Source organism: Anabrus simplex, chromosome 6 (genome assembly GCF_040414725.1).
Source record: "Anabrus simplex isolate iqAnaSimp1 chromosome 6, ASM4041472v1, whole genome shotgun sequence".
Classification (NCBI taxonomy): domain Eukaryota; kingdom Metazoa; phylum Arthropoda; class Insecta; order Orthoptera; family Tettigoniidae; genus Anabrus; species Anabrus simplex.
Genome location: NC_090270.1, coordinates 114347719 through 114373266, shown reverse-complemented (window position 1 = coordinate 114373266; position 25548 = coordinate 114347719). Strand labels below are relative to the sequence as shown.

Genomic DNA, 25548 nt, shown 5'->3' with positions numbered 1-25548 from the left:
CCAAAGGCCAGTACGCTGACCGTTCAACCAACGAGTCGGACTCAAGGAAAATGAACCTTAAATACACCATACTCTAGGAGCAAGTAAATATGTCATGCAAACATACATTCCTACTGTACGGTACAGTAAGGTTAATTTTCCTTTACATATCCTTATAGGAAAATGAACTCAATGAAATATGTTCTGATGGACTGCATATCAACATGTGGCCGGGAGGCGTGACCAGTCTTAAGGGAAATGATGGATAGGAAGAGCATTGTCACATTTGTGGTTTTGGTATAGGAGCGACGATATTTGATCTGTATTGACTTGACAGTGAAGAAAATATGTAATTTATCCACCTATTCAATACAATAAATGTTAAGTAAAAACATATTAAAGGTACATGTTTTGGCCCTATTGGGCCTTCTTCAGCCTTGAAAAAATAATATAAAGTTTATAGAATAGTCTAAAAAAAATCCACTGTACTAAAAGTTCATACGAAAGAATTGATCTTGTAACGTTTTATCTGCATTCGCCTTCAATTTTGCAACTTTCAACACATCATGTGTTGTATGTTGGGTATCCAGCCCGAAGGCTGGTTTCATCCTTCACAGTTCTGCCAACGCTGTCTTAGATAGTCTAGCCCTCACTGAAGAGGCATACTATGGAATTTACACAAGTAAATCCTGACAAACAGTGCACTAATTCTTTTTAGATATGCAATTTTAAGTGGAAAAATTATAGATTCTTCATCAAGGTTTCTTGTACTGAAGATGTAGGGATTCCGATTTTTTAAAAATTTTTTAGAATTCTCAACCGTTTAGCTGTTGTGTGAAGGCATCCCATTGTGCACAGAGCAGTCCAAATTGCTTAAATTTTCTGTGACTTTGTATCACGCGATCAGATAGATTGGATGGTAGCTGGAAGATTTCCTTCAGGTTTGATTTTATCAATTTGTCTGCATTGAAGGAATTTCACAGGGATTAAATTTATAGGAATGGTTTGGAAAGTGTAGACAGGGCTGAACAGATGGAAGTGCCGATAATGCAAAATTTCTGATCGGCACGCAACAGAGGGGAAGAAGTGAGTAATTCGGTCTTACCACGCAAGTCCCGCATTGTGTTTTGAGGACTAAAGGCGATTACATTCTGAAAACCAACTCAGAGATATTTTATGCTTTTAATTTCATTTTGACATGTGATCTTCAATGAACTGTCCGTTAACATGTTCATACATCCAGATTTTAATGTGTTGATTACAAGTCCAATCTCAATAAATCCTTGCAAGGCCATTCTTGCCGGTTGCAATGCCCTTTCTGATAAATACTGTGTCGTTGGTAAATGCGAGAAATGTTACAGGTTCCAGACCAGCTTCTCATAAAAACCTGCACTAGGTTGCCACAGTTTCTTCAGAAAGCTTGTTGAGAATGTGGTCATACCAAAATGATCCAGATTGGGCAGAAGGGGTGGGTGAACCTTTCATTATGTCTTTCAATAATTTACTGGGCTATGTTGTTGAATGATTAACCGTCATTTGTGCCTCATTTCCTTCTTTTAATGATAAAATAAGGGCAGTTAATTAGGAAGGGACTGCAGAGTTTTCCAAAGTTTTCTTGAGCTGTTTGTAGCCAACATTTCAAAGGCCTTAACGTATATCAGAAAAGATGACACTAACATCTGGTTTGTTGTTGCTAGTGGTTTTACGTCGCACTGACACAGATAGGTCTTATGGCGACGGGGATAGGAAAGGCCTAGGAGTTGGAAGGAAGCGGCCGTGGCCTTAATTAAGGTACAGCCCCAGCATTTGCCTGGTGTGAACATCTGGTTTGGTGTCTTTAGCATTCTTTAAAATGGATGCCGTTTTTAGGCGAGTGCCTGGAGTATTAATGAAACCTCCTTCACGTACACATGGAAAGAGACAAATTCATGCAATTTCTGATCAAGGACTAGTCTGTTAATCCTCCTAATGACAGATTTTCTAATGTCAACGGCTTGACAAATCTCTCTTATACAGTAATTTTTCATTCGCAAATACCGTAAATGCTTTCTTTTTAAAATTTGTACTGAAATACTGGAAATAACTTACTGAACTATTCCTTATGATCATATCTTGTGTGGCAAGCATACTAAAGAAAAATCAAGAAAGCTCCAAAAGATCACAACCTCTCTATCACAAATAACTGAAATCAGTCATACTTACAATAGCCTTCAAATATACGTACCTCAAGGACAGTGAAGTCATGATTGATGAGCAATGCGAGGGCCACAGCAGGGATAATAAGAAATTCAATCCTGAAAACATAACGTATTTCATTAGCACACTCAAGAACCTTAGACATATGATATTCAGAAATTACAAATGTGGTGATTATTGTTCAGTGACACTTGGGCCCCTTTTGTGGTAAATTTTTTTCACAAAATAATAAAACTTCGCTCCTCTAGTAGATCAGAGCTGAAATTCAACAAAATCTAATTTTTTAATACATGAATGCATAATTTAGGACAGTCTTACCAGTATTTACAACAAATTACTTTTTTCCGAAGTTGGCCCTTTGCCCTCGGTCATAATACATCGCTGCCACCTTCATTCAAGTTTATGTGGAAACAAATACAAGGTTTAGGAATATGGTAAACTCATACATTTATTGATATGTGACCATGATTTTTTCAGTTGAATGATACATAAAAACTCAGCATGTGTCTTGACCCTAAAAGGATATTAGTAATTTTAAATATATGATCTAGTATTAAGAATATAACATAAATACCGTATAATCTTGAATACCACCTGCCACCGAATAAGACCCGCACACTTATTTTGAAAGAACAAAATGAAAAAAAAAAAGTGAAGTCAAAATTATTTACAATCTTTACTAACACTCATCAAATGATTAGAAAATATAAATAAAAGTAAACATTTCCAGAACGAGTTCATTCATCATCATCATCATCATCATCATCATCACCTACTTTGGAACTTTCATCACCATCACCTTCTCACAAAATGTCGTCATTGCTGCCATCCAAAGCATTAGAAATGCTACATTTCCTGAAGCTCTTCCGTATGAGGTCTCCAGGGATACAATTCCATGACCGTCAAAATCCACGAACACAGCAGCTGAACTTCCTGGCGCTGAATGCGACCAGTTGGCGTCAGTGTGTGATTATTTTCAATTTCTGGAAACTGTACACTCAGTCCACGAAAAGCTCTACGATCACCACTACATGTTAATAGCACATTTTAATTCTTCTTTCTCCAATCGCGAATACACGCCTTGTCAATATCGTATTTCCTATCGGCGGCACAATTTCCAACAATTTTGGCTTCCCGAACTACTTTCAGTTTCTCACTCGCAGTAAAAGATCGCAAACGCTTCGTGGAATTCATGTTAATACTCTGAGAACATGCGTGAGACTGACGCCAAGCGCGAAAGTAGCGTATACCGAGAGAGGAGAGAGCATTGCTGCCAAGCCGCGCCGGCGGTGATGCCCGATTTACGTGCATTCGGAAAGATAAATTTCCCAAAATTTTTAATAAGACCCGCACCCAATTTTGGAAGCAATATTTTCGAAAAAACAGTGTGGGTGGTATTCAAGATTATACGGTATGTTCAGTCAACGAAAATACAATGATAACGCTTGCTTTTTAAAGGGGCCTAACATTTAAGTCATTGTCCCAAAAGAAAACATATACACAAATACTGGGTTCTTGCAGTTGTGCAACAACCCCGGAGAAGACAACACATGTGATATTACATATGATAAATATCATTTTTGATCTGTGTTGATAATATTTGATTGAAATAATAACAATACATTACTTTATTATTTTGGCCACCTAATCAATACAATAAATCTTGTCTTTGTTGAATTACATTGACATGTTAATTAAAATGGTACATGTTTCGCCTTACATATAGGCATCATCAACCATGAGTTTAACCTTGAAATAAAATCAGGCACCTGATTTACATATAAATAAAATAAAACTGATTTATAAAAAGCCTTGAAGAGACTTGAAAGAAAATTAACATATGGTAAAAGACTAGTAGTACAATGTTGGTTTTAAAGCTATGCTATGAGTGAGAAGTTTACATTTGGTGAAAGTATTTGCAATGGTGACATTGAAAGACTACTATTATAAATAAAATGAAAAAAGCAACATATTGTTATAGACACACTCGAATAGGAACAACCAATGTACTGAATTTGACTGGGAAATGTGAAGAGTTAGTGAACATCATGGAGAGAAGGAAAATATCAATCCTAGGACTGAGTGAAACTAAATAGAAAGGTAAAGGGAAGAAAGAGTTGAGAAAAAACTATACCCTCTGCTGGAATAGTAACAACAGAGAGATGAGAAATGGAGTAGGATTGATATTGTCTAAAGAGTTAGATGGTATTACAGAGATCCAGTACATCAATGAGAGAATTATATAGGCAACAGTTTACCTTGGGAAAGAGTAGCTGACACTGGTGCAAGTGTATGCCCCTCAGATGGGTTGCACTCAAAATGAAAAGAACAAGTTTCTCGAAGACCTAGAAGAGACCATCAGTGAAGAGGGGGCAATCATCATCGGGGACCTCAATGCACAGTTCGGGACACACAGGAATGGCTATGAGAAGGTGACGAGACCACATGGCTATGGAAGAAGGAATTAAGAAGGGGAACATCTCCTAGACTTCTGCATAAGAAACTGTTTGGTAGTAAAAAACAGTTGGTTCAACAAAACAGTCAGTCACAAGATTACCCGTTACAGTTGGGATGGAAAGAGCAAGATGGTCATTGACTACGTCATTACAGATAGAGAAAGAAGTAGACTTGTGACTGATGTCAAGGTGATTCCAAGTGAGAACCGCAATAGCAACCACCGGTTATTAGTAGCAGATCTGAAAGACATTAATATACCAAAGATAACAACCAGGAAATGACCTAAGATTAAGGTGTGGGAACTAAAACAGTTTGGAAAAAGGACCGACTATCAGGACCGTATAAGATGACAACTGCTTACAGAAGAAGTGGAGAGTGCTGAGGTAGAGTTGATAAGATTTAAAAAACACCTTAATAAAAGAAGCAACAGAGGTTTGTGGGAAGACAAGTGCGACAATAAGGGAAAAAGAGACACCCTGGTGGAATGAAAGAGTAACATCCTCCATAAAGGAAAGGAACATAACACAAAAAGAATGAGATAGAGAGAAATCCAAGCCAGAACAGGTAAGGGATGAGGGGAAGTTCAGAGACCTCGAACAAGTTTACGGGGAGAGTTAAAAGAGTAGTAGAAGAGGAGAAGATAAAGTGTTGGGAGAAATTTACTCAAAAACTGAGGGAAGACAGCAGAGGCAATATGAAACTATTGTTCAGAGTGATCAAAAACAAAAGGAATTCAGTTGAAACCATCAAAGCAATTGAGGATCCTAATGGAAACCTGGCCAGGAAAGATGATGGCATCAGAGAGGTTCTGAGGAATCATTCTGATCACCTACTGAACAGGACAGAAGCAAATCAGAGAACAAAAGAACCAGCTGTTGAAACCTGCACAGAGGAACCTCCCATTACATGGGCAGAAACAGAAGCAGCCCATAAGAAGATGCCGCAAAGGAAATCCCCAGGAATCGATGAAGTCAGCACAGGCCTGGTTAGAGCAGAAAGAGTCAAGGGTTTACAGTGGCTACACAGCGTGCTCAATGCGGATACCTACTGATTGGAAAAAGGGTGTCATTATCCCCCTGTTAAAGAAAGGAAATTGCCAAAAATTCTCCAACTGCCAGGGAATAGCACTCCTTTCTCATGGTCTTAACATTCTTGAGAAAATCTTAGAGAGCAGATTGCAAGTCATCTTAAAGCCACAGTTTGAAGAGGAACAGTTTGGCTTCAGGCCTAACAGGTCCACAACAGACTTTATCTTCAGTGTCTGTATTGGGAAAAAGGCAAAGATCTGTTTATTGTTTTCCTTGACGTTGCGAAGGCATATAACAGCATTGCAAGACAGAAGATATGGGAATGCCTGAGAAAAAGGAATGTGCCAGAGGGACTGGTGAGGAAAGTTTCAGAGGCTGTATGAGAACTGTACCAGTTGTGTGTGATTGAGTGACGGACACTCACCCTGGTTCACGACTGAAACTGGAGTCCAGCAAGGCAGTGCACTATCCCCATTATTGTTTATCACCATCATGGATGACATAATGAAGAACATCAAGAAAACCTCTGGTGAACTAAATGCAATGGCCTTTGCTGATGATGTAATGATCTGGGGAGAAACTGAGGAACAAGTACAGTCGAGACTCAATGAATAGAAGGTTAAGTTCCAGGAGTTCAATCTCAAGATAAGCAAACTCAAAACAGTAGTGATGGCAATAAACAGAGAGGGACGACCAGCAAACATCATGATAGCAAACCATCCACTAGAAAGTGTGGAAAGCTTTACATACCTCGGCAGTGCAATATCTCGAGATATACTAGCCACAAAGGAGGTAGCAAACCGAGTGCAGAAGAGCTCTCACTTTTACCAGCAAGTACGAACACTCCTCTGGGATCCCAAAAAAACCAACAAATTCAAAGCTGGTGATGTTCAATCAAGACTTCATACCTATTTTTCTTTTTTGCTAGTAGCTTTACGTCGCACCGACACAGATAGGTCTTATGGCGACGATCGGATAGGAAAGGCCTAGGAGTTGGAAGGAAGCAGCCGTGGCCTTAATTAAGGTACAGCCCCAGCATTTGCCTGGTGTGAAAATGGGAAACCACGGAAAACCATCTTCAGGGCTACCGACAGTGGGATTCCAACCCACTATCTCCCGGATGCAAACTCACAACCACGCGTTCCTGACTGCAAGGCCAATTTGCCCAGTCATACCAATCTTAACCTATGGTATTGAAACCTGCACCGTCACTAAGAAAGACTCATCAAGGTTGCTGGCATCCGAGATGACATTCCTTAGGTCCACAATTCAAAAAACCAAACTGGACAAGTTAAGGAATGATGTGGTTAGGAAGAAAGCTGGGATTATTACAACGTTGTTAGATCGGGTCAGCATGTCCAGACTGAGGTGGTTTGGGTATGTAATGAGGATGGAGCCAATAAGGACAGCATATGCTAACTTGGAGAGACATGTGGCAGGGAAATGGATGGTGGGAAGACCATGAACCCACTGGATGGACATCGTAAAGGTGGACATTGTAGATTGGGGAAGGACACTGGAGGACGTCATTAACAACAGAACGTATCTCAGTAAGACAGAATGAAGAGGCTTGCCAACAGTACCTGGGAAACTGGAACTGTAAAATGATGATGATTTTTTTACAATCTGCTTTACGTCGCACCGACACAGATAGGTCTTATGGCGACAATGGGATAGGAAATGGCTAGGAGTGGGAAGGAAGCAGCCGCGGCCTTAATTAGGTACAACCCCAGCATTTGTATAGGGTGAAAATGGGAAATCACAGAAAACCACCTTCAAGGCTGCCGACAGTGGGGTTTGAACCCACTCTCCTGGATACAAGCTCACAGCCGCGGGCCCCTAACCGCACGGCCAACTCGCCCGGTAAAAAATTGGGTTCAAGTATAAATACTCCTGAGAGACACTCAAAAGTCATGATCACTAAGCAGGAAGCAAGCATCAGGAAACATGTCGATAGATATGCACAAAATTTTCTTCCAGCATATTACACAAGAAAAGTTTTCAAGTTGGGCAAGAAACTGTAAGAAAGAGCTGAAGTGAATAAGTTTTGAAAGCGAGATGTTACAAATATCAAGCACACTTTCAACTTTCTGAGAAGATAAGAGAAATGCAAAAAGAGTACATGGTAAGAGGAAGCAATACTTAGGCATCAGGTTCATCTAGCACACCTATTTCTCACTTTGCTTTCATATCTTCATTATAGCAACAATGCCAACATTGTTGCCACCTAATCTTATCAGCTATCATCAATACTATTTTCTGAGTACCATACATCCAATTGCATCCTTGTATAGTCAGTCTGGAACAGTGATATAGGGTTAATACTTTTTTTTTGTTAGTGGTTTAACGTCGTACTAACACACTGAATGTCTTCAGTAACGCAAGGATGGAAAAGTGCTTCGATTAGGAAGATAGCAGCTATAGCCTAAGTACAACTTCAGCATTATCCTGATGTGATAACATGAAACCATGGAAAACCATCTTCAGAGCTGCCGTCTGTGGGATTCAAACTCATCTCCCAATTTTCATACTATATTCCTTGCAACCTTACGTAAATTCCAAGATATCACTTTGAAAGTTTACAATGGAGTTTCCCAATACAACCAGGTCATCAGTTTAAGACAAACGCCTCCACAAAATGAACTGCACTTAGTTAATTTTTACCTCTCCAGAAATGATCCATGAGAAAAAGGGAAAGATTTCATCTTTGTCTTCTTATGGCAGCTTGCCTATAGACAAAATATGCACTCAAGCCTTTTATTAGCTAAGTTAAAATTTGTATAACAACTGTCAGAGCTATCTACAGATAGGCCTTATGTTGTTTCTGGTCAACATTCAGGAGTTGAATACTAACTTTGATGGATATGGAAATCTTTAGTTTTTATTTTATGGCAGGTTTCTTGATTATTCCCATTAGAGCACTTACACCACCGAAGGTTCAATGTCTGTCTTCACAGAGAGTCCGATGCATTTTGTTATAATTTCTGATGCTGAAGTGGACAGTGGGTGGCCAGGGCATACATAATCATCATCAGTTGATTTTCTGCCCTGCTTAAAGTAGAAAAACCGCTAAAATGTTTGGTAACGTCCCACAGACTTCTCCCCAAAACCTGTCTACACCATCTGATAACATTCTGAAACCCTTTTTCCTAACCTGAAGTAGAATTTTAATGCAAACAGGCTAATCATGTAAATCCTCCATTTCACTATTTACAGAAACCATATGGCACATAGTTACAAACACAAATGTAGTGTCACTCTCGATGAACAGAACACGCTGGTTTTGAGCACACAGATTCCTCACAGCATGGTGGTACTGCTTTTGGTGGATAACAATGATAATGTTCCATGAGCATGGAAAGTACAGTCCAGGAATGTAATGACTAGACTTCATATGAAGGGTCAGAAAAAACAAAACAAAAACAAAATAAAAATTTACAAAATCATATGTTTTGAATAACTGAAATACAAAATGTGGTAAACCGAATTAACCTTGGTCCGATGCCCAGTATATCCAGCTAACTCAATTACAACAAAAAGTTGACTTACCTGGTCCCCTCCCTGACTTTTCATATACTACTTGAAACTTCAGTGACAACATTTAGTTGTATGAGTCTGTTAAATGTGTACTGTAGTGTATTTTAAGATTATTAATTTTCATGATTATAGTACTCATGTAACTAGCAAATTCAATGACAAGTATTTTGAATTTATCACAAGCCCTTTGGAGTTTCAAATAAAAATGTTCTACTATAATTGCATCTGACTAGATGAATCACTTCAAGAAATTGTTCTCAATACAATATGAATGACAGTTTTATAAAACTAATTTCTACTGCTCACCGGAAGGTGTCGTGGTTCTGGTCATAGGTAGCTTTGAACTTCAGATACATTAAATAAACCGTAGCATAGGAGGCAGCAATAAATACTATTTTCATAACTGTATTATAGGCCGAGATATACGTCGTGAGAAGGTCCAAGTATCTTGTCGTATATACAATCGCGAACAGGATCTGTGACTTTCCTGAAATGCCTGCAATGAGAATATAATGATAAATGTACACAATATAAGACATCCTCTTTATTATTTCTTTTTGTATGTGTGAACATGATCTGAACATACAGTTCAATGACATACACAGAGAAATATATGTTCAACAGTTTCTAGTTCTATGTCTGTCAAGAAATGAAAGATTCACATAATGTTACTGGCCCTAATATGTAATCATTAGAATTTATTATGTAGGACATAAAATTTTAAGTTTCTCAATTTCATACCATTCTTTGTATAGAAACAAGTTTGAAATGTACTAACTCAAATGTGAGGCAGTAGGGCGACTGTTGTCTGCAGGGTTAAAACAACAAGACTATTAGTCGCTTGAATTACTTTAAAATGGGAAAAACAAGTTATAAAAAAATTTCACGACAAAACTGTGAACAGTAAAAAAAGAAGATTAAAATGTCACTACCATAATACAAAGAGATACATCTAAGGAGTATGTATGTTCCTGGAGTAAACAGTTAATAATGTTATTGTTTATATGCCCCACTAACTACGTTTTTATGGTTTTTGGAGACGCCAAGGTGCTGGAATTTTGTCCCGCATGAGTTCTTTTACATTACAAACCATTATTCTCGTCATTATTCTGTATTGAAAAATAGCTAGTCACAAAGTTTACACAAGGAGTATTTTTAATACCACCTATTCAATACAATTGAGCTCTTTTACGCGCCAGTAGATCTACCGACATGAGACTGACATATCTGAGCACCTTCAAATACCACCAGACTGAGCCAGGATCAAACCTGCCAAGTTGGGGTCAGGTGGTGGTAGTGATTACTGTTTTAAGAGGAAGTACAACTAGGCAACCATCCTCTATATAACACTAAAAAGAGAGAAAAAAAAATGGAACGGATCCGACACTTCAAAAAACGACGATACTGGCAAAAGACAAAACTCCCTAGGCCCTGAGTGCTCTAATACCGTCGGAGTTGGAAAAGAACAAGAGTTGACTAGTGGAGGTAGGATAGGATAGATGAAAGTGAAGAGGCTGGTACAAGCAAGTAGAAGCAATGTCAGGACTCAGCTCAGGACACCGTGGTCGCCAACCTACGCTCCCAAGTTGAGAGCCCCTGGAGCCCCTTTTAGTCGCCTCTTACTATAAGCAGGGGATACCGTGTGTGTTATTCTACCGCCCCCACCCACAGGGCGAGTTGGGGTCAGAAGGCCAGTGCCTCAATCGTCTGAGATACTCTGCCGAGCAGTAAATAATTACTTGAAATAGCCACTTTAAAAAAAAATAATGTGAATGATGAGATCATCTGTATCTACACACTTAGGCAAAAAAATTGGTCTCAGTGAACATGGATACACAAATGTACACTGGGGACATGGTGCTGGTGGTGGTGTTTCCCAATTATGTGGGCCTCCCATGATCTATTTCTGAACTACACATAAGTACAGTCCTTCTAATTTTAATTTAATTACTTCAAAACTTCTGGTTGCCATTATGACAAACCACACAAAAAATAATCTTCATTAAACTATATGATCAAGGTTAGAGAGGAAATAATTACAATGTCTACAAAAGGAAAGAGTATAAATTATTTCTAAAGCCGAAGGGAGTGCTCTTCATTGCCAATATACATTAAGTCCTGAACTATAATAATAATAACCAAACTAACCAAAATCTTCACGCATCTTTCGAAGAAAAAGTAAACAACTACCTGGATTCAAGAGATCAAAAAAGACTTGGAAAGAAACAACATCACAGAAGAAGTAATGGAAAGAGAAATTTTCAGGAAGAAAGTTTTAAAGATGGAAGGATTCCAAGGGAGGGAGGCAAAGAAAACGGGCACAAAGTGGTCTGAAGAAAGAAAACAGAAACATAGTGAAACAATGAAGGAATATAGGAAGAAAAGGAAGGAACAACAACAAAGGATGAAGAATTGGAATCGGAACGGGGCCCCTAGTAGGCCCTAACATAATAATAATAATAATAATAATAATAATAATAATAATAATAATAATAATAATAACAACAACAACAACAACAACCAGCTGGAAACTTTGGAACAACAATGAAGTCTGCAAAAATGTGAAGAAAATTTCAGACACCATGAAAAAGAGGAGGTTATCATTTCTTGGATATTTGTACAGAATGAACAAAACCAAACTAACCAAAAAGTTATTCGACTACTTGTGGAACAAGAAGACAATGACAGCATGGATTAAGGAAGTTTGTAAAGATTTAGAGAAATTCAACATCCAGGAAGTTCAGATGTTAGACAGGAAAACATTTTGGACCATGATTCAAAATCTGGAAGGGTTTCAAGTCGAAAGAACTGCAAAAATGGGAAGAGCCTGGACGGATGAACTGAAGAAATAGCATAGCGCCCATATGAAGGAGTACGAGGCAAAGAAAATATGAAATTGTAGCATGATCCTAAGTGGTCAATTCGCAAATTCTTTTTTTTAAAAACCAACAAAACAATAACTACCATGTTATTGGTTTTATATCCCAGAAACTACTTTTACAGTTTTCGTAGATGCCTAGGTGCAGGATTTTCTCCTGCAGGAGTTCTTTTATGCGTCAGGACGTCTTATCAACAGAAGGTTGTTATAAATTAGCACCTTCAAATACCACTTGACTGAGTTGGGATTGAACATGTCTACTCAGGCTCAAACCGTCTGAGCCACTCAGCTTGGGAAGTCCTGAACTAGAAAGAGGATTGCAAAACAGCAGCTGTCTTCTTCATCACCATCAGCATTTAGAGGGACCAGTTGGCTAGTAGGCACATTTATAAATCTAGGAGGTAGTGATATTGCCACTTTTGAAACTTCTCACTACTACTATACAGCTTATAAGCCACCGGAAGGTGATTCTAGTTTCAGCATTGAATAGACGTTCGGAGACATGCTGCATCAACAGATCTTGCGAGAAATAGGAATCAATGGACCATAATGAGCCGACAGAGTCAGCACGAAAGGGAAAGTGAAGTTGATCATTTGGTGGTGCATATTAAAGAACTAAGATGGCAAAAAAACTCTGCAGTATATGCAAAAATTGGCACCAATTTACACAATGATTTTCATGTCAGTGACTAGTGGATCTTGGTCTTCTGCAGTGGGTGCTTACTCTATGATGCTGGAAGTGTAGACACTGTAAGTGACGGTACTGACTGCTGCTTTCAGGACATGTCCATTAACACCTCAAGCTTCCCCCCTGCACTTTCTCCTGAATGGGAACAATTTCCATCCTCTGCTAGATCATCTTGTTAGTTATATGATCAAAGAACAGAACAGTTAAATGCAGACCAGTATAGTATGTGCACCTCCATTGTTGAGGGGATGCTTTACACTTTTGGTGAATAGCCAACTCTCAGCCCCATTCAACACTTCCAGACAGACCGTTGTGTGATACACCTTTGATTTAAAGTAGACTGGCTAACACTTATCGCAGAGTACTCCAGTGATTCATCACAATCTCAGCCATTCCTGAGCCTCAAAATTGGTGACAGATGCTTTCAAATTTACAGAAGATGAAAGCTTTAATTCTTATTATCAGTTAAGCCAGAAAGAGAAACAGTTATTTCTTAACACAAAGTAAATAAACAGAAGTATTTATGTTCACCTTGGGTCCACATCCCCGTCAGGAAGTCGTAAAATTTAAGAAACAAGATTTCCACTTCCGGAGGTGCATATGGCCCTGAGGTTCACTCAGCCTACACCAAAAATGAGTACCAGGTTAATTCCTGGGGGCAAAGGCGGCCGGGCGTAGAGCTAACCACTCTACCCCATCACACGCCAAGGTTAACAATGGTGGAAGCCTTTACCTTTGACTCCTCCAGGGGCCTTCATGGCCTGTATGGAGGTGACTTTGCTTTTTTTTTTTTTTTGGGTCCACATAGTAGGACTAATCGAATATCTGGTCACATCAACTCACAAAGCAAGCTTCAGTGCAAATTCCAACTGGCTGCATTGTTCTTATGGCGACGAAGTTATACAGTTGAGATTTATTTCTACATAACTCAGTTCTGATAATTCTGTTTTGTACGTAAATTTCTGTAGGTCCCAGCAAAATATAACTTAGAAACAGGTTTGTACCTAACCCATTTAAATGTAATTCGGTGTTATATATATTATTTTTTGCTAAATGCAGTTTATTTGTATGTAATAAAGTTAACATTATTTCTTAACACAAAATGCAGACAGCATTGATAATGAAAGATGTATGATTCAAAGTCCACTAAGGCATTCAAATATTATTTTCGAAAAAAGTGGTTGTAAAATCTGTAAGTACTCTTTTGGGTACTCTAACAAAAAGCCAGAAACCTATTCATAATGCCCATAAGTACAAAAGTAGTTCAGGAACAGCAAAGTCTGATGAAAAAGGCAAGTGTACCAGCAATAAAGTCTCCAAAGAAAGGTTAAGTTAGGAATCATATACAATCTTTCTAACTTGTGAATCACACTACTGTAGAGCTAATAGGGAAAAGTTGTACCTTGATCCTAAGCTAAATCTATATCTTTCTAGCTTAACTGATAATAAGAATTAAAGCTGTCAAGTCTTTCATCTTCTGTAAAGTTGGAATCATAATGGAACTTACAAGCACTGAACAGTCTTTCACTGTTAACACTGATTTTTCTTTCAATAACTTACCTCTTCTGGAAATATATACCTTTCTCTACTGATGACAATCCTTCCTTTAAAATTAAAAAAAAAAAATGAATTGTACATAAAAGAGTATGTGACAGAAGGACCCAAACCAGTGAAAATAACCATGCACAGGTATATATTTTGTAATTAATTGAATTTGTCATTTTTGCAACCCAAGCAGGACATATCTGATATGTGTGAGGGACAGAATAGGTTAGAACAGAAAGGGTAGGGCCTATAAGTGAAATTTTGGCCAAAAGCGAGTTAATCATATATTCTAGCTCAGCATGGATAGGAACATCTTTCTGTGCAGAAATGGTACATCAGTAATACTGGGAAGTGAGGAAACTTGGACTATCCAAATTAAAGTAAAGTGCAGGATAGATACTTGTGTAGTAGGCCTACACGTGTCTTTTCTGCACTGCTGTGATTAACTAGTGTTCAGCACTGGCTTCAAGTAAACAACCTCTATGGCCAAGTTAGCATTCCTGCAGTATAACTTGTCCCTATGAACAGTTGGAAGTAAAAATAAAAAAAGATCTAGGTTAACTTATGCAAGTGTAAACAAAAGTGGAAATGCAGCCTATTATTTGATGATGTGTGAAGTTTTGTGATTATTGTCAAAATGTCTGGCAATGACAATGATGAACCTCTATTTAAAAAACAAAAACAAAAACAATGAAAAATGCTCATATGAAAGGGCTGCCTCATACTTTGAACGAGGGTAAACCAATTACTGCTGCAAAGACAGAAGATTATTTTAAGTGAAGACTAGGTTGCTTCAAGAAATCTGATGACATTCAATGGGCCAATATATTTTCATGCTTTCTTTAGACAATATGGACACACAAGAGAACTTCAAGGCCTAACGGGTAAAAACGCTGCAGGTCAAAGAAGATTCCTGTTGAGCTTAATAGGCCCTGTGTGTGACAGTTCAGGGGATTATGAAATAGCCTCAACATCTACTCCCAAGGGTATTCCCAAAATTAACTGTTATGACTTATATTAAGTGCAATGGAAAAACTAGACAGTTTGTAAGAAAATGTTCATCGCACTGCATGGTAAAACAAAGAACGCATAGATAGGCTGTGCACTTCTGCCATGCACGCTACATAAACTACTGTCCCACATCTGCCTCAAAACTAGCAGGTCGAATTTCAACAAAGCCCAAAATTGTTAACAGATCTATGTGCTCGAGTACACCTTCTAATTACAATGAATAAACTTTTGATGTCCACCTATTCAATACAATAATAATGTTGTTTATAGATGTAATTACAACATTCTAATTATGTTCAGTACTAGTTTCAAAGCATTTTTGCGTCATCCTCAGCTATACAAAGAAATCAGAAAATAGGCAAATTATATAAAACTCATGATAGATATTGAATTGTGCGTGATACAAAAATCCTATGAAATCTACAATAAAACAATGACACATAATAAAACCTTATTGAACAAGTTAAAGACTTGCGAGTTAAACAAACATATACTGAATGCTGAATAACAGTTCTCAAGTTGATTCATGTCCCTGATTTGGTGAGCGATTTACAATAGTAAAATATTTTGTGTTTTAAAACATCCCGACACCTTGATTCATCTACGGTTCATAAACTGCGGAGTCATCTTAAAATAATTGTGAATATTGCTGAATAAAATTTGGGTATGGCAGAATTCTTCTATATCTAAGGCCTATGAGGTGGAAACATAAATAACTCCTTCAGATGTAAACCTTCTAAGACTATCTCTACAGGTGGCCCACAACAGTCAATCAAGCAACTAAACTTCGCAACGAGAATAGTGATGATCATGAATGTGATAGAGATTAGGCCGAGCAACTTTTATCCTACGGTTTTCTGCAAAACTATGCTATGTTTGCACAATGTACATGCTGCAGGACGAGGAAATTAGACAGAAAGGCATGGACACGATTCATGAAAAGCTCCAAACGGACAGTAAGCAGGATCAGTATATAGAAGGAGAATGGGTGGTATACAAGGATGCTGCAGGAAAAACAGTAAGAGAATATCTAGGAACAACTGTGTATAAAGACAGGAAAAAGCGAACATCTTGATGGAATGATGGAAGCGAGAGCAGTTTGTAGATGTAAAAAGAAGTCTTATCAGAAATGGCTCCAAACAAGGATTGATGCAGTCAAGGAAATGTATGTATACGAAACAGGGCGAAACAAATAACTGATAACTGTTGAATCCCAGAAGTCGTCTTGGGAAGATTTATATAATAACGTGGAAAGTCTAGGTCAACTGGCATGGAAAGCTTTCTGGACAGTAATAATGAATCTTAGAAGGGGAGTGTAAAAGGAAATAAATAATGTTCTGGGTAAATCAGGTGAACTCACAATAGATCCCAGGAAATCCTTGGACAGGTGGAGGGAATATTTTGAAAATCTTTGCAACAGAACAGGAAATCTTTCTGTTGATGTAGCAGACAACCTAGCTCATAGGGAGGAGGACAATGATGTTGGTGAAATTACACTCGAGGAAGTGGAAAGTATGGTAAATAAACTAAATTGTCATAAAGCAGCAGGAATAGATGAAATTAGACCTGAAATGGTGAAATATAGTGGGGAGGCACCAATCTACAAGCAAGGGAACAGGAATAATTGAAACAGCTATCAAGGTATCTCATTGATCAGGATACCGGGCAAGGTATTCACTGGGATTCTGGAAAGGAGGGTGCGATCAGCAGTGGTTGACAGTAAGTTGGATGAAAACCAGTGTGGTTTCAGACCACAGGAAGGCTGACAGGATCAGATTTTTAGTATGCACCAGGTAACTGAAAAGTGTGTTTATGTTTTGCAGGTCTAGAGAAGAAATATGACCGAGACCCATAGGAAAAGATATTTGCCATACTGGGGGACTATGAGATTCAAGGCAGATTATCAAATCCAAATGCCTTTGCTGGCGGGACCTAGTGTTTACAGTGCACTATGTCTTCTGGTATGGGCTAGAGCAATTTTGTTACTTTCATTGATCTGTCTCAGCTTTATCCTTGGCTTTGACAAAATGAAAGTGACTGAGGTATGAGTGATGCTAGTAATGCCATTCCTTCTGCAGCCAGTCCCTGCTATGAATGGTGTGAAAATATTGCTCATAGGGTCGGTTGGTGCATGCATTTCAGTGGGCTTGGCAGACTGATATGTAATAGCAACTTCTGGCTCGGCGAGGAAAGCAATGGGAAACTACCTCACTCCTCATTTCCCTAGTACGCCTCTTCAGTGATGCCTAGGCCATCTATGACAGCTGATGGTGGAGCTGTTGAGGATCCAACCAGCCTTCGGGCTGAGGACTATACAAACACATACATCAAATCCAATCAAAGGAAATTATACTGACAATTGGGCTGCTGTGGGAATTGGTGGTAGCATGAGATTTTGGTTCTAGGACTGTTCATAGTTTGCATGGACCATCTACTGAAAGGTATAATGTAGCAAGGGAGGGATTCAGTTAGGTGGAAGTGCAGTAAGCAGTTTGACCTATGCCGACAACTTGGTCTCAGAGGCAGATTGTATTGAAAGCCTGATGTGTAATATCTTGAAACTTGAAAATACAGGCAATAAATATGATACGAAAATTAGCCTTTCCAAGATTAAAGTAAGTAAGAAAGTAAGTAAGTTAGCAAGCAAGCAAGCAAGCAAGCAAGCAAGCAAGCAAGCAAGAAAGAAACCAAAGAGAATTGAATGTTAGGTTTGGAATACAGACGTGCTAACTTTCAAAAGTAAAAAATAAGGAGATTTTTACACGGCATATCCTGACATGTTATGACACATCATTGATTACGTAACTTTGAAGAACATTTAACACACTATACTACTCAACTACATAATTTCTCTTATTTATTCATTTATTTAGAAATGCTGAAATACTGCAAGCTTTAGAACATATGACTCTTCATTGTAACAGCCTCAGGCCTCTTCATAAATCTCTGAACTAGATTTATGCTCAAGTACTGGGAACGGGTTTGAAGGTTAAAAGTTTATTCAGAAGCTTTGATCTGAATTGAGTTTTTGTCCTTGTGTAAATATGTTAAAAATACTCACAGTTGCCACTGCTATGTGGAAATGATAAAATAAAAAAGCATTATGTCAGAGATTCTGACATATTTAAGAACACACCAAGTTGAACTCATCTGCCTTGCCGATGCCCACTGAACATCAATTTGCTCCAGCTATTTAGAGAATGAGATAAATCCTGGAATTTTCAAAAACTACAGGAATACTAAATCTGCTCTCAAAATCAGCAGATAAGTCTCTGCGATCAGGAGAGAGGGAGGATGGACCAAAAATAGGGAGTCTCCCGCTTAAATTGGGAGTTGGTATGTTTGGGAATACACAGCTGGAATAGGTAGATAATTTCAAGTACTTTAAAATGTGTGTGCTTCCACAACGGTAGTATAGTAAGGGAGAAGAACGATGGTGCAACAAAACTAATGTAGTGAGTTCATAGTTGCAAGCAGTATCCTGAAAGGCATAACAGTCTATAATGAAGATGTGCAGTAGGTATGTACAGAAAAAATGTCCAGCATTATTTTTTAATAAATAAGGGCCATCGTGACGAAGCTTTAAAATGCAGGCTTTAACTTCATCAGCTCGAGTACCTTTTGGAGCAACCAGCAAGGTCTATCGAAAGGTAAATCGCATAAAGCTGCTTCTTCAAGTATTGAATCCCCATGTCTATCATGTAATAAACTTAATGCTTTGCACACAGACTGGAACATAGGATAAAGAACACCAATGACTGTTCTTAAATGTTGAAAAGATGTTGGACCACGTACCTACCCCATGCAGTAATAATCAAAGATGATAACCCTCAGAGCTGTTATCTTTTTTCATGTCAGGTCAGCCATTAACATACTTTCTATACCTTCTTCTTTATCGCTGCTTTTAAGCTGCTCAAACGTAGTAAGAAGGAACCTCAGCGTACACCAACGCTTGTGCAAAATGATCAATTTTGCATAATTTGAAGGAGTTCAGGAGTGTTGTCTGAGGTGGATTATTTATTTTTACAGGTATACTGTTCGAAATAAAGTATACACATTGTCCATTTTAAAGGTGGACAGTCAGATAACTCTCATGAATTGGAAACCCAAAAATTCCCCACACAGCCTCAGAGCTGCTGATATATTGGCCACTGTTACAATTTGGTCTCATCAACGCCTCCATTCGCAAACGTGAAAGCTGCTTGATCACTTCTTTTACTGACATACTTGCAAAAGTATTTAACGGAATGGACAGATCTGCTATCTTCTACGTTTATGTGAGCCTCCAAAATTCGTGAAAGAACAAAGTTGAAAGGTACAACTCACCTATTATCCAGTTCCATTCCAATGATATCTACAGCAAAACTACCATCTTCTGGACCTAGTCATCAGTATAGCAGATAGCCATCATCTTCCCCATTTAAGTTTTCTTTTAATAAGTGGGTGATGATATCTTTTCCTGTATCGGCCATCTTTCATGACAGAGCATTAAGATTTCAAGCACTGCAAGATCTGTGAATCATACTTGACTTGACAGTATAGTAGAGAAGCACGTTGCATTCTGGATTGGAAATTTCTGTGCTTATTCGGAGCATCAACCACAGTAGAAGAATATGAACGTAAATCATGCTTTTCCCAGTCTACTGAATATGGGACCGAGCTCGATAGCTGCAGTCGCTTAAGAGCGGCCAGTATCCAGTAATCGGGAGATAGTGGGTTTGAACCCCACTGTCGGCAGCCCTGAAGATGGTTTTCCGTGGTTTCCCATTTTCACACCAGGCAAATGCTGGGGCTGTACCTTAATTAAGCCCACAGCCGCTTCTTTCCCATTCCTAGGCCTTTCCTATCCGATCGTCGCCATAAGACATATCTGTGTCGGTGCAACATAAAAAAACTGAATACGGGAAGCAGTGTACTTCTCCAAATAAGTGTCATCTGTTCAACAGATCCATCAGCTTCTTTACTTTGAGATGAAATACCCTGGCAATGATGTCATAGGCAAATTATCACAAAAATATTTTATTATCCCACCTTTTCAATACAAGCCTTCAATACGAACCAATCATGGAAATTGTCTCTTGCAATGATGTCATGACAATCAAAGGACCTGTACCAAAATGCCTCTGAAATTTCTTTCCACTTTCGATTGCAAATGAAAGTTATAAACAAATTAGGACTGCCATAATGACAGGCATATATTATGGCATCTTGAGCATATACAAAAGACCTCCAGTAAAAGATGATGGCAGCACAATAAGTTGATCTATATGACCAACGTTGATATCCTGTCTTCCTGCAGCATCCTTTCAGTGAACACAATCTCCTGCTTGTAGTTGCTTTTGGTTATTTCTGATAAAATACAATCTTTTTGTTACTATTTTACCACGCATATCCACGAGGAATTAGCTCAGAAAAGCGTAAAACCGAAGTAGATAATTTTGCTTCTCAGACCATTATGCCATAAACTGCCATAAATATGGCATATGGCTTGCTGCAGAAACTTTTTTTGTTTAAACTGTTGTTTTGATTGAGGATCACACTGAGGAAAATTGATGTAATACCCATTCTCTCCAAGACAAAAAATTAGAGGATATTGTAGCATGTCATGAGAGGTGTGTGTTATTTTTCTGATGCATCTTAACTGATTGTTATGGCTATGAATCACAATATCTCTATTGAAATGCTGACCAAATATCACCATAGTGCTACTTCATTGTGGGTGAAACTGAAACGGCCTTTATGAAAATCAGCAGGCTTCCGATTTGAGTGAACAATGTCTTGAAACTGTTCAGTCTGGAGGCATATCTAATGTTTCCAAGTCCTTATGCATTCTTTGCAATTGTTTTACTAACCTGTACTTAAGATCAGGACCTTTGGAACAACATGTACATACTTATCTTTCATGTTCACCAATAAAATATATTTGTAAAAACTTGTGTTCCTTCTTTAGCCATGGCATACAACTTCCTATTAAGTAGTACACCTCCCCTTGTACTTTGAATTTGGGTATAAAGTCATCTTCTGTAACTTTCTTAGCTCCAAAAGATGTGATCTAGTAGCAGACATTGTAGTTTTGAACATAAAATATGAAGTGGGCATGTTTGGGATGGTGGCCCATCAGTGAGCTGGTCCATCACAAAACTCATCTTATACAATTAAAAAACTAAATGAGCGAGAGGTACCATTGCCTTCTTGGTTAGGTTTGTGATAATTCTAACATGAAAGCAGGTGTCAACACTTGCCTTTTCCCATATAAATCTTTCAGCAAAGTTAGACTATTGTTCCATAACTTGTCTTATCCATGATGTTTGTTGTTCCAGAACTCGCCTTACATAATCAAACAATAGAAAAGGATAATTTCAGTACGTGACTTCAAGCTACAATTTAACCACGGTTTATGGCAGTTCTTGAAGTATGTTAGTATTTCATACAGTTTTGTGCTCAGAACACAGTGTATTAGGATGACTGACAACATTACTCCTGTTTTGAGAGAGAGAGATGGGCTACGAACGTTACATCCTAATATTTCAGTTGAGAGTTTCCACCTTTAAAATACAGTCTAAACATGTTTCTGCTGGGGACAATTTTATTGTGTCTCTTTTAAAGTATTTTAATCTTGTCTTAGTTAATGATTTAACTTTTCTTTTTGTTCTACACATTAAGTTTCTCATCAGAATGCTGAATACACAAACCCATAGGCACAAAGAGTTAAAGCTCATTAGCTCAGATGGTGGAGTGTTGGCTGTATGAGCTGAATTTGGTGGGTTTGATCTTGGTTCAGTCCGGTGGTATTTGAAGATGCTCAATACATCAGCCGCTTGTTGGTAGTTTTACTGGTACATTAAAGAACTCCTACGCGATAAAAATTCTGGCACCTGGGTGTCTCCAAAAACTGTAAAAGTAGTTAGTGGGACATAAAACCAATAACAATATTATTACAAAGAGTTACAGTATTAGCGATCTCGATGAGCTTGAAGGTCAGACTACTTGTTATCTCGCAACTTACACCCATCCCAGTACACAGTACATATCTTGCTGAAGAAACAGAAGTTCTTTGTGATGGATCTCAAGAGGAGGTATCAGATTTGAGTGTGTATCGTAGAAAAACAAAAAAGTGAAGATTTTTGTTGAATTAGGTTCTATTGTGAGTGCAATGTAGCATATAAAGGGTTTTCTTTAGGTACTGAGTGTCAATTGATAGGATGTAAATGTGATAAATCCATTGGAGTGTTAATGAATATCACCATACTGACAGGAGAAATGTGTATTGTCATACTAGTGCTTTATTATAACATTATATATATATTTCTTCTTGTTTTTTAAGATGTGTCTCATTTTCCCTAGTACACCCCTTCAGTGATGCCTAGGCCATCTATGACAGCTGATGGCAGAGCTGTTGAGGATCCCACCAGCAGAATTGCTGACAGACTGAACATACATACAAGGCAAAATATTTGATTTTTTCACTGGATGGTCCAAAACTTGTCTTAACCAAAATACAGATTTAATTTATTGATGTTCTATTAATTATATTTATAATTCCTCAATAAGATGGCCCTCTGATCTTAAGACTTGAATGCATGGTAATACAATTAAATGAGTGAGACTTATATTAAAAATTACAAGTTTCTGGCTTTTCTTGAAAAATCTTCAGAAAACAGCATGTATGCTTCAAAATGTCCATTTTAAAGATCATTGGTGAATCACAGTCTCATTACAGGGTTACTATTTGTGCCAAACTTTACATAGAGTTTATAAAAAAAAAAATAGAAAAATGGAAAGAGGCGGCCAGCGGCTACCAGTTCACACAATTTGCCATAGGTGGAATGGCAACGCATGTTGTTGAAATATTACTCCAGGTCAGAATAATTATGACCGAGACATAATACTCTATTCATTCCAGTTTTTCATGATGTACTCTACAAATGATTCTCGAACTTCCCTTGCCAAAACTTGAGTTTCAAACATGAGAAATGAAAGGGACTGAAAAATGCAAGTTCTACCTGCACCTAAGGGAACAACTTTTTAAGGAACAAATTCCCCACAAATATTAATGTATTCTACTGTCATCCTAACGAGCAAACGTTCGACCCAGGTGATCTGTAGTTCTTGTGGGCTGACGTGTGAGTGGAATGGATGTATTAATCAGTGCGTTGTAGGGAATAATAAGTCGTCATTCGTTGGTGCTTTTTATATAGTTTATAGTTTCTAGTTCTTATTATACGCCATAACAAACTAGGTCTAATATACCCGTAATATGGCAGCAAAGAGACTGAGGGGTAAAACAATTCACAGTGAGGCTAGAAACTTAAATGAAGGAAATATAAAAGTATGTCATGATAAAGGTCAGAATAAATGTCCCTCTGTGCCTATAACTAACCATACACTGAGGGCTGCGAAGTACTGTAATGTTTCAAAGTGAACACTACGGTGTTTAAGAAATGAACTTAGCAATATGATGAGGGCGGTATCTTGTTCAGGCCAGGCAAGAAATGGCCACGACCCAAGTCCTCGAAAGCAGAAATAGATTGACTTTGATCATCAGGTGATAAAAGATATTAGTGAAAACTTTTATTTGCAGCTCTTCTCTCCCGGCCCAAGTGCTCGCCCGGCCATCTCGCCGCGCAGCCTTAGTAGAGGGTATGTTTCATACGGATTTCATTTGACAAAAGTTATGATTTTTAAGAGCAATAAGAGAGAAATCTTAAAAAATGCAAAATTTATTTTATCCTGCTTTAACCCTTTAGAGGTGGAATTTTGGAAAATCCTTCCTTAGTCAATACTGTAATACTGTAATAGAAATGTATCCCCAAGAACTTTAATTTCTTTATGTCAAGTAGTAATTGTCTGGGCACTGATTGACGGTCAGGACGTTCCCCTTTATAGGTAAAACTAGACACAAGATATGTTATACATTGCTAGTTTAGAGGTAAAAGTCACCAAGTGCACTTCTGGCTGAAGTTGAGTTATATGTGGTTTCAGATAAAAATATTCTCTTTCTGTTTCATCAAGAGGTCAAGTGCATAGGAAGGCTTCATCCCATTTTTAAATTTTATTTTCAATCAATACATTTACTACAGCCAAATAGCCATAAAAAAGAGAGGTAGAACACATTAAAATACACTAAAATTTCTGGTTCAATGATGGCCAGGAAAAGTCTATTTATCTTAGGACCATGAAAATGTCACTTAGTGAGTTTTACCTCTAAACCAACGACATATACTGTTAGATTGGGTAAACTTCCTTCCAATGAAGGACACCTCCTAGATGTGGACAGATACTTATGACCCTTCGATGTTTGTAAATGAGCTAGTACACCATTCCTTTTCAAAGCAAATTCACAACAAAATGAAACATATTTCTTAAATCCACCAATTAGGTAAAGTTTGCAAGAAAATGATATGAAGTACATTTCAAGCAAATGACTCTCATTTTCAGACATATATTGATACACACTTAGCTGAGGACAAAGCAAGGTCAGAAAGTTCATGTTCTTCTAGAAAATGAAACGTGAAGATTCAAGTTACGTTACTTAGAACAGTGGTCCTACAATTAACAATTCTATCACAAATAGCATTCCGTTAACCAAATAACAAACAAAAACCTCAGTATTAAATATGCAGACATTTTAACCATGAGAATTTGCATCAGGAGTAATTTCCTGTAAAATTTCACAAACATTTGAGGAGTACCACATGTAAAACAACATATAATGAAATAAAGAATTTTAAATGTTTCAATTAGATTATGGATTCTGACTTACTAGGAACATCTTTTTGGCAAGTGTTGCCAATAACCTTATCAACAGTGAACATAATACATAAGACATGTTCAGCACGTCACTATCAACCAAAGATGTGGTTCCTGCAGATGAGAGGAAGATACTAACTACTTGTTCCGTCAACAAGACCTGAGTAACTTGCCAACACAGTATGCTCATATCTCAACAGAAGATAAGGCACAGAGAGAAATCAAACACCTACCTAGAAAAAAAATTGACCAGAAAAACAACTAAGAACAAAAGAAAAGTTAGCATAGTATGCATGCATATGTGCATATGAGATTTCTCCTTCTTCTTCAGCATGATCCCCACTTTCGTGGAGTTGCTGATGTGGATATTTGTCCTCCATGTTGCTCTGGCCTGAATCATTTCCTTTACAAGTCCCCACTGTTTCATGCTTTCTTGAATGTTGTCCATCCACTGGCTTCTGAGTCGTCCTTGACTCCTT

The 25548-nt window shown here is 38.0% G+C and overlaps 1 protein-coding gene across 2 annotated transcripts in view; it reads right to left on the bottom strand.

The window, feature by feature from the left end:
- KdelR (ER lumen protein-retaining receptor) overlaps positions 1–25548 on the bottom strand; it is a 59189-nt gene that overhangs the window by 15007 nt on the left and 18634 nt on the right. Inside the window, exons 1-3 of one of the 2 annotated variants that reach the window (XM_067149882.2) lie at positions 25083–25200; positions 9504–9693; positions 2204–2273 (exon numbers count right to left, since the gene is read on the bottom strand). In XM_067149882.2, the coding sequence (XP_067005983.1) occupies positions 2204–2273; positions 9504–9693; positions 25083–25134 (312 nt within the window). In that variant the 5' untranslated portion in view covers positions 25135–25200. Of the gene's footprint in view, positions 1–2203; positions 2274–9503; positions 9694–25082; positions 25201–25548 lie in introns of those variants that run through there. The other variant, XM_067149881.2, reaches the window with a different exon arrangement.